Raw genomic sequence first — 9,864 nt, 5'->3', positions numbered from 1 at the left:
CCATTTTCTTAATTGTTTTGGGTTTGTTGTTGTAGGTCTTTTTCTTCTCTTGTGTTTCCTGTCTAGAGAAGTTCCTTTCACATTTGTTGTAAAGCTGGTTTAGTGGTGCTGAATTCTTTTAACTTTCGCTTGTCTGTGAAGGTTTTAATTTCTTCATCGAATCTGAACGAGATCCTTGCTGGGTAGAGTAATCTTTGTTGTAGGTTTTTCCCTTTCATCACTTTAAATATGTCCAACCACTCCCTTCTGGCTTGCAGAGTGTCTGCTGAAAGATCAGCTGTTAACCTATGGGGATTCCCTTGTATGTTATTTGTTGCTTTTCCCTCGTTGCTTATGCGGGCCTCCCTCTGCTGTGGCCTCTCCCGTTGCGGAGCACAGGCTCCGGACGCGCAGGCTCAGCGGCCATGGCTCACGGGCCCAGCCGCTCCGTGGCATGTGGGATCCTCCCAGACCGGGGCGCGAACCCGGTTCCCCTGCATCGGCAGGCGGACGTGCAACCACTGCGCCACCAGGGAAGCCCTTAGAGAATTTTTAATTTCATTTATTGTGTTGTTCATCATTGTTTGTTTGCTCTTTAGTTCTTCTAGGTCCTTGTTAAACGTTTCTTGTATTTTCTCCATTCTATTTCCAAGATTTTGGATCATCTTTACTATCATTACTCTGAATTCTTTTTCAGGTAGACTGCGTATTTCCTCTTCATTTATTTGGTCTGGTGGGTTTTTACCTTGCTCCTTCATCTGCTGGGTATTTCTCTGTCTTCTCATTTTGCTTACCTTACTGTGTTTGGGGGTCTCCTTTTCCCAGGCTGCACGTTCATAGTTCCCGTTGTTTTTGGTGTTTGCCCCCAGTGGGTACGGTTGGTTCAGTGGGTTTTGTAGGCTTCCTGGTGGAGGGGACTGGTGCCTGTGTTCTGGTGGATGAGGCTGGATCTGGTCTTTCTGGTGGGCAGGTCCACATCTGGTGGTGTATTTTGGGGTGTCTGTGACCCTATTATGATTTTAGGCAGCCTCTCTGCTAATGGGTGGGGTTGTGTTCCTGTCTTGCTAGTTGTTGGCGATAGGGTGTCCAGCACTGTAGCTTGCTGGTCCTTGAGTGGAGCTGTGTCTTAGCATTGAGATAGAGCTCTCTGGGACAGCTTTTGCTGTTTGATATTACAAGGGGCAAGGAGGTCTCTTGTGGACCAGTGTCCTGAACTCGGCTCTCCCACGTCAGAGGCTCAGGCTTGACACGCGGCCGGAGCACCAGGACCCTGCCAGCCACATGGTAATCATTCTTTCACGTGGTGGACCAGCAATGGGGCAGGGAGAGTGGTTTGTCCAAGCTAAAATCCAGCTAGAGGAGGTCGTGGAGAGGACATACTGGTTGGACGGAGACGTGGACCCAGGCAATTCAGCAACTCGACTATCAGGTTAGCAGAGGCACCTTCCACCTAAAACGTTTATATTACATTTTATTTTAATACTTTGTCAATACTTTTTCGTACAAGTTGATTTTTCCTAAAGGAAGACTTAAGAAAATACTCCAATTCTGGGATGATTTGATAACTGCTTTGAGAGTTAAGTCTTCTCATGCTGATCTGCTTGGCCATCTTTTGTGGCTCAGTGAACTTCAGGGATGTTTAGTTCCATCATCCTTCAAGTTCATGAGTCCTGTATGTGTCCTCCTCAACTGTCCATTGCATTCCCTTCCCTGAAGAATTACGTTTAAATTATTTTGTTTGTTTAAGGTAATCACTAATTAACATAGGCTTTCCTATATTTACATTTCATTGAGGTTTAGACCTCAAAATAGCTGGAAAATAAAATATAAATCTACTGTTCAAAAGGAAATTTTTAAAAAGCAGGTTCGGTGAATGTGAATTTTAAAAATTGATACCAAAAAATCCCCAACTTTAGAAAACATCAGTTTTATTTAAGTTAGTGCGTGAGCGAGTGATTTTTTTTAAGGAAATAACTCAGGAAAGGGCTGATAATTTTATTATAATAATGTGATAGCCAGATCTGGTGGTTATTCTCTTGGGGATGTATCCTATGGCCTGCATTTAATATTATGAAAAAATATTAAATAAATACGTGTAATTTAACATGCAATAATGAAGTGAAATAAACTCCATAAAAGGGGCACATACCACTGGGTTCCCTCAATGCTGGCGACTGTGGGAAATGAGAATATCTGTTGGGCAATGAAGCTGATAGGTCGTGTTGCTTGTTAGCCTGTGAATATGTCCTCTTGTTACCAAGGAGGACCTTGTACATGCCAGGTCCAGTGAGAGCTCTACACACAGGGCAGGGATGCTGGGATGAAGACCATCCCATCCCCAGACTGTATTCCAAGGAAGCCAGGTGATCCTAGGGAGAAAGGAAAAGCTGCCCAACCTATTTGGGGCTCAGAGAGGGAGACAGGCCTGCATGGACCCTATAAGAGGTACACAGGGTGCCCTTTAGAATCACAAGGTGATTCTAGACATCACCCAGTCCAGCCTTTTCATTGTGAAGCCGGGTCCAGAGCAGGGAGGTGACTTAAGCACACCCAGTAGAGTTAGAGGCAGAGTCAGGATGATGCGCTAAATTGCTGAATTTAAATCCAGGACTTTTATAGCTAGCTCCTCTATTTTGTACCCTAAGAGTCTAAAACAGGAATAAGAAACCTTTTTAAGAAAATTCAGAAAAAATGAAAATGCAAGCTGCCTCTTTAAAGAGTACTCTCTTTCTCTTCTAATTCTTCTTTTTTTTTCCCCCAAATCAAGAAGGGTAGTATCTGCATCAGTTTCAGCCTTCTCATATTTCTTCTCTGTCATGAAATCCCCCCCCGTTTTTCACTATGATAGCAGTCATTGCAAAACGGACTCCCTTTGCCAAATCTAATCTAGTTTGGGAAGTATGAGCTCTCTACGTTAAAGATCACAAAAGCTCTCAATTTTATTGCAACCACATTAGTTGCAAAATACAGTTGGTCTCACTGGTCCTCCTAATATTGTAACCTAAATCTAAGGAAAACTTTCCACTGCAGTAAGGTAAATAGTGTTGTCATTAACACAAAGAGAAACTCCCAAGTTCAGTTATTGAAACACAATTTCATGAGCTGCTTTTCTCTTTTCGTCACTAGCCATTGCAGAGAAGCAGGGCATTGCTAAAATTTATTTAGGAAAAGATCCTCTCGGCCCCTCAGTCCTGGGCTAAATACCTAATCACCCTCCCCCATGGGTCCGTGCTCGAGGGGACATACGGGCCTGGGCACCCCGTGGAACAGTTCCACTTCTCCCTGCAGTCCCACTTTCAACCACAGGGTCCCCTGCTAATCAGAGCCTGCCAGGTACCCCTGCTGGGTTTGTCACACCAGCCAGCAGCCTTGGAGGGCTGAACAGGTGCCAGCTGTTTGACCCTCTCAGAGGAGATTCAGGAATTGAGGTGGAGGCCTTGGGCCCTGGGTCGCTCGTCATCACTCTGAGACCTTCATGAAGTTTTCTGTTTTATTCAGTGTTCTGTGGCTGACACAACCATTTTGGTTTTGATGCCTTGTTAAATCTCTAATTTTAAAATGAAGCTATGGTATGGAAGGTTCACCTTTTCAAATGATCCTCAGTATGTATATTTAGTAAAGCGAATGTAAGAAACTAATGTTACCTATTGCTGAACAAGTCATCCCAAAACGCAGTGGCTTAGAATGACAGCCATTTTCTTTGCTGATGAGTCTGTGGGTCACCAGTGTGGCCTGGTTGGTTCTTAAGCTTCCTTTACCTAGAACTGCGCCTGCAGCTGCAGTCGTGTGGCAGGTCATCTGGGGTGGGAGTCTAAGGTGGCCTCACTGACATGTGTGGCAGTTTGCCGGGCCACGTTACCTGCAGCAGAACAAAGCAAGCGCCGGGGCCCAGTTCAGAGTCGGTGTGGGAGATGACCACACCACCAGGAGGCATTATTCACTGGGGAGCCATGAATACTGTAAATTATCTCCCTTCCTTTCTCCCTAGTGGAAGGGTTCCCAGTTTCATCGGAATAAATAGAATGACTCTGATGTCATTCTGAGATAGTTAGCCAATAATTTTTTCCACCCCCTTCTACTTTTTATTTAAATGAATTATAATTTAGCCATGTCAGGGGTCAAATAGGGATCCTGAGCACAAGTTGTAACAAAATGTAAAGCTCCCACTACATTTTAGATGTATTGTCGAGCCATTTGTAAGTGAGATGTTGCTGTGTTTCAGACCTCTTTACTATGCAAAGCCGCCATCCATGCAGGAGTAATTGCAGATGAAGTGGGCGGTCAGATTGGTGTGCTTCTGCGCAGAGGCATGAGTCGATACGAAGGGATCCTGGCCAATGGTGTGCTCTCAAGGCAGTAAGTACTTTGCCTTTTGTTCCGAGTGGAAGGTAACCCCGCAGGCACAAGTCATCAGCTCAGTCTGGAAAGGGCTGCAGGCATGTGATACCAAGGGCATGTCAACTGGGAAAAATGTGTGTGACTGCTTAGAGCAGCATTTATGCTGTCAATGTGGAAGACAAATGCAGCAATAAAAAAGCTCACTGACAAGTAAGTTAGACTAGCACACATCTGAAGCCCCAGGACAGAGGAGCATTCTACTCTCAGGTGCTCCAGGGGGAGGGGATAAAGCTTATTCCTCTCTAGTTTTTCCTGATTCTGTAAATTACTGATCATCACCAATATCACCAAAGATACTGAAGGAGATAAGGGACTGAAATAAACCCAGCAGAACCACTGAACTCCCTAGAGGATCCCTAGAGACAGTCTCTTAAGGATGAATAATAGTTGGGAAGTGAAAAAAAGATGGCTTTTTTTTTTTAACATTGTTAACTTCTCTGTTCCGTGTTATCCTCTGATCTTTTAGCTTCATAAGAAAAAAGTATGTCAATTGCTTTAAACACTTGAACCTCAGCTTTTAATGCTTTCAGGTTTCCTCAGCTTCTAGAGTGGAAAACTAAAGCTGTTTGAACTAAAATAGGCCAGCCTTGTGATCCAGCTGTCCACCGGTATAAACAGGCAGCTTGGAATGGTCCAGAGGGACAGTCGCTTTGCAATGGATGGCTGCCTAGTGAGCGAACAGTGCTCCTTGAGCCACTGTACAGTTGGTGTCCTTGGGGATTGGTTCCAGGACCCCCGTGGATACCAAAATCCACAGATGCTCAAGTCCCTTATATAAAATGGCATAACCTTTACATATAACTATGCACATCCTCCCATGTATTTTAAATCATCTCTAGATTATTTATACCTAATACAATGTAAATGCTATGTAAATAGTTGTAAATACAATGTAAATGTTGTGTAAATAGGTGCCAGCATGTGGCAAATTCCAATTTTACTTCTTGGAATTTTCTGGATTTTTTTTTTTTCTGAATATTTTCACTCTGTGGTTGGTTGAATCTGGGGATGCAGAATCTGCAGATACGGCTGACATATATGCACATGTATGTGTACACACATATGTACTATTTACATAAATAAAATTTTATAATATACACATGTATTATATATACTTACATATATGCACACACATAGGTATATACATGTTTTTAATTTAAATTTAAATTACTTATTTTTGGTTGCATTGCGTCTTTGTTGCTGCGTGCCGGCTTTCTCTAGTTGCGGCAAGTGGGGGCTACTCTCCGTTGCGGTGCACGGGCTTCTCACTGCAGTGGCTTCTCTTGTTGAAGAGCACGGGCTCTAGGCGCGCGGGCTTCAGTAGCTGTGGCTTGCAGGCTCTAGAGCGCAGACTCAGTAGTTGTGGCGCACGGGCTTAGTTGCTCCACGGCATGTGGGATCTTCCTGGACCAGGGCTCGAATCTGTGTCCCCTGCATTGGCAGGCGGATTCTTAACCACAGTGCCACCAGGGAAGCCCTACATTTTTTTCACTTATGTACTTGCCTCAAACTCTTTGGGACATTAAAATTTATATCCTGATTTATATATTTATATCCTGATTTATAGTAAGTGATTGCTTATGCACAGTAAGCTTTAAATGTCTGCTTGACTTTGACTTCTGAGGATTTTTTTTTTTTTAATTTTATTGGAGTATAGTTGATTTACAATGTTGTGTTAGTTTCAGGTCTACAGCAAAGTGATTCAGTTATACATATACATATAGTCATTCTTTTTCATATACTTTTCTCGTATAGGTTATCACAGAATAGAGTTCCCTGTGTTATACAGTAGGTCCTTGTTGGTTATCTATCTTCTGTATAGTAGTGTGTGTATGTTCATCCCAAGCTTCTGAATTATCCCTACCCCCCAAGTTTCCCCTTTGTAACCATAAGTTTGTTTCAGATATCTGTAAGTTTGTTTCTGTTTTGTAAATAAGTTCATTTGTATCACTTTTTAAAATCAGATCCCACATTTGTATCATTTTTTAAAATCAGATCCCACATATGAGTGATATCATATATTTGTCTTTTTCTGACTTACTTCACTTAGTATGATAATCTCTAGGCCCATCCATATTGCTGCAAATAGCATTATCTCATTCTTTTTTATGGCTGAGTAATATTCCACTGTGTATATGTACCACATCTTTATCCATTCCTCTGTCAATGGGCATTTAGGTTGCTTCCATGTCTTGGCTGTTGTAAATAGTGCTGCAGTGAACATTGGGAGGATCTGTTTCTTTTTATGTTTTTTGTTGTTTGCTCTATGGATAATAAGGTGCTGTTTCAGGAAGGTATCAAGCTGTGGCCTAGATTTGTTAGGTGCTGCTATCTCCAAATAGGAACGAAGAACTGGCCTTTGGCTTTAAATCTGTTTTTGGACTCCCTTGCCTATGTTTGAATACATTTGAATGCTTCTTTTGTAGAAAAATAGGATAGTAAAAAGTTTAACTTGTACTACTTGGATTTTATTTTACGTTTGAAGAAAAGTTATTTAAACAAGTAAAAGTAGATATAATGTTCTTGATTCTGCTCCATCAACTGGACTTGATACATATGAAGTCACTTTATATAATTTGATATTAAACTTTGGTGCAAAAATAAGAGTCCAGAAATCTAAACCATTAATGAATTAGGAAAAGTTTTGCTCCACATTCCATATAGTTATTTGAACTAATTATCCGATTTTTGTTTTGGTGGAAGTAGACAGAAAGCCTAGAATTATATCAAGGCCCCTTCTCCCTTCTGGCTTTGTGGTTTGGCACCATCTTTTTGTACTGAACAGAAAAGAGTAAACTTTGTGCTCATACAGTCTCTTCCACTCGTTTCCATTCCCAGATCTTCAGGGAGCAGTTGTTTTGATCTGTGCTGTTTCGCTGTTGGGGAAGCACTGTACATGCGGTCATTGAACTTCTGTTCCCACACATGATTGTTTGGCGTTCAGGAAGAAACACAGAAGGAAGCATTGCAGCTGAGGAAGAAGTGGTCCCTAAAGTAAATATCTAGGGTTCTTCTGGGATTCATCCCGGGTCAGGTCACTTCCTTGATCTGAGGAGACCAGAATGGAATCAGGAAGAGCGACTGACCTCACACAGAGGATGATGGCTCAAACCATCTGCAGGGAAGGCTTTTCTTTGTTTACCTCAGGCTCTTCCTGATTGCTTCTCCAGCCCTCTGGGAAGGCTGGCAGTTCCTGGAATCTGATCAAATTCATTCACCCTAATGTGTGAATGCCTTAGAACCCCATTTTCCCTAGGGGGTTTTCAAAGAGGAAGCTTATTTACCTATAGAATTCTCTAGTGGTTGTATTTAATTAGCTTAATTGGGTGGAATGGAAAAACATATTCCAGCTGATAATAGAGGAAAGCCAGGCAGAGAGATCTTAGAAGTAGAACCTCACCTAGCATTTTCTTCTCAGGATGAACTCCAAAGCTAACCTTCTTTCCTTAACTTCTCTTTTTCAACAACAACAAAGTACATATTTTAATGTTTCATGGCAGCGGGAGTGCGTTTAGGCGATCAGGGTTGCAGCAGTATTATTTGGGCTTATCTGGGCCAAACTTCAAGTGTAATACATCGTGCAGGAACATTAGAGAAAATGCAAAAATCAGTCAGAGAGGCTCTAAAATCTTAACAAATTTAAATACAAATTGCAACAGTGTGCACCTTTCTTTAAAGGTTAGGAGAGCTGGGTCCTCACCCCTGCTTGGCCACTAACTGTGAACTGAAGAAGGTCCCATGACCCAAGTGGGTCTGCATTTTCTCCTGTACGAAATGATTGGTGCCTGCGTTATATTCAGCACAGATTATAATAGAATCTTTATGTGGAAAACCAGGGCTTACAGAGTCTCTGCCTGAGAGTGGACAAAGAATATGAAAGAAAAACCTGTTACTTAAAACAAAAACAAAATGTTGCTGTGAAGGTGCTTCTGTCCAGACTAGTTTTGGGTTCTCTGTGGACTTCACATTTCAGTACCCTCTCTGTCCATTATTGCCACAATAATTCGGAGTTAAACATTTAAAATAGGAGTACTCTCAGATTGTAAAATAACTGAACATGACAGCAACATCTACCTTTTTTTGTTTACCTGTAGTATCTAATGTAGTAAGTACGATGTATATAAGATTAATCTTGAGAATTCCAAGTTTTCTATTCATTCTACATATTGTTACAGCATTGAGTTGGTGAGGGATTTACAAAAAGATACATGTGATCTTAGGCCTTAGGAACCTCTTTCCACAGAAGGAGACAACTGCCGAGCAAGGCTGATTTGATAAGTTCACCAGGAGAGTAACACAAGGTACAGACTGGGGGCGTCCAGAGGCCCAGGGATCACTGCCAGATGTGCAGGCCTGTCTTGCAGCAGTTCAGGACCTGTCAGTGAGGTGCTCTGAGTTTTCTCCAGCTGCACCTTGTCATCCAGAAGCAGGAGCTGGTTCATGGTTTGGTGTCCTTGCTGCAGTAGGTAGGAGTGTGACTGGAGAGAGAGAGAGACCCGGGCGGAGGCTCTCCGCGGAGCGACGCTGCTGGGGCAGGACCCCTCAGGGAAGGAGTGGAGAAGTCTGTAGGGAAGGCAGCTAGCAACTGACATCCTCGTTCTTTTAAAAGTGATCAGGCATCTTCATGTCTCAGTGGTCCTTGATTGTTGAAGCGAGTGGGGCGCTGTGGGGGTGCCTTCTGAAGCAAAGGGAGTGTTCAGGGCAGTCATCCTTTCTGTCTCCATCACTACGTGTTCATTAATTGGGATTTAAGGGTGTCCTGGAGACTGTATATGTGCCTGTTTCTTCCCAATACAATGTGGCGTGAGGGAAACAGCACAGGATTGTGATTCAAAAGCAGTATCTCAAGTCCTGGCTGCTTGTCACCTCTGTGAATTTAGGAAAGTTGCTTACCTTCGAAGGGCCTGAGTTTCTTGGTCTATGAAATACCAATGACAGAGATAATAACAGTAGCCTTGCCGGGTGCTCTGAGGACCACATGAGGTGTGGGAAGGCTCTGAGCCCCATCCTATAGTGCTGTACCAGTCATTAAGATCCAGTTAAGCAACTCACCTCCTCATCTTTTTGTTTATTATTTCAGTGGTTCCCTGTCAGACAAGCGATTTCTGTTTACCTCCAATGGTAAGGATCATGCTTTCCTTAAGAATTTGATATTTTAAAATCTTCAGGGGTAGTTTATTCTTCCATACCCCTCAGATGATATAGTTTAAAAGATTAATTTTTTTCTTTTCCCCTCAGGTCATGTAGCACCAAGTATGCTGTGACTTAAAAATACATCAGACAATAAACCCATTTAACATTAGGAAAAAAATATTTTTCTTTATAATCTAAAACTTTTGCCAGAAAAAATGAAAACTTGAAATGACAGTTAAGATAAATTCCTTTATGTTAGATTTTAACAGAAAAACCTTTTGAGCAGTGCAATTTGATTTGTGTGTATCCAGAATGAAGTTATTGAAAATGAAGAGCATTTTTAGCCCCTCTGTC

The 9,864-nt window shown here is 42.3% G+C and overlaps 1 protein-coding gene across 16 annotated transcripts in view; it reads left to right on the top strand.

Moving 5' to 3' along the window:
- Positions 1-9,864, top strand: part of DCBLD1 (discoidin, CUB and LCCL domain containing 1) — a 271,285-nt gene that overhangs the window by 187,509 nt on the left and 73,912 nt on the right. For 13 of the 16 annotated variants that reach the window (XR_008618365.1, XR_008618364.1, XM_055087536.1 and 10 more), the window contains 3 exons: positions 4,202-4,335; positions 9,458-9,498; positions 9,616-9,630. Coding sequence is in view for 14 of the 16 variants with exons in the window: in XM_055087536.1 (XP_054943511.1) it covers positions 4,202-4,335; positions 9,458-9,498; positions 9,616-9,630 (190 nt within the window). In the remaining 2 variants the exon portion in view is untranslated. The remainder of the gene's footprint in view (positions 1-4,201; positions 4,336-9,457; positions 9,499-9,615; positions 9,631-9,864) is intronic. The other 3 variants (XM_055087533.1, XM_028494507.2, XM_028494512.2) reach the window with 1 other exon arrangement.

Source organism: Physeter macrocephalus, chromosome 10, assembly GCF_002837175.3.
Source record: "Physeter macrocephalus isolate SW-GA chromosome 10, ASM283717v5, whole genome shotgun sequence".
NCBI lineage: Eukaryota > Metazoa > Chordata > Mammalia > Artiodactyla > Physeteridae > Physeter > Physeter macrocephalus.
Note: the sequence above shows the minus strand (reverse complement) of the source record. Positions and strands in the feature narration are given on the sequence as shown.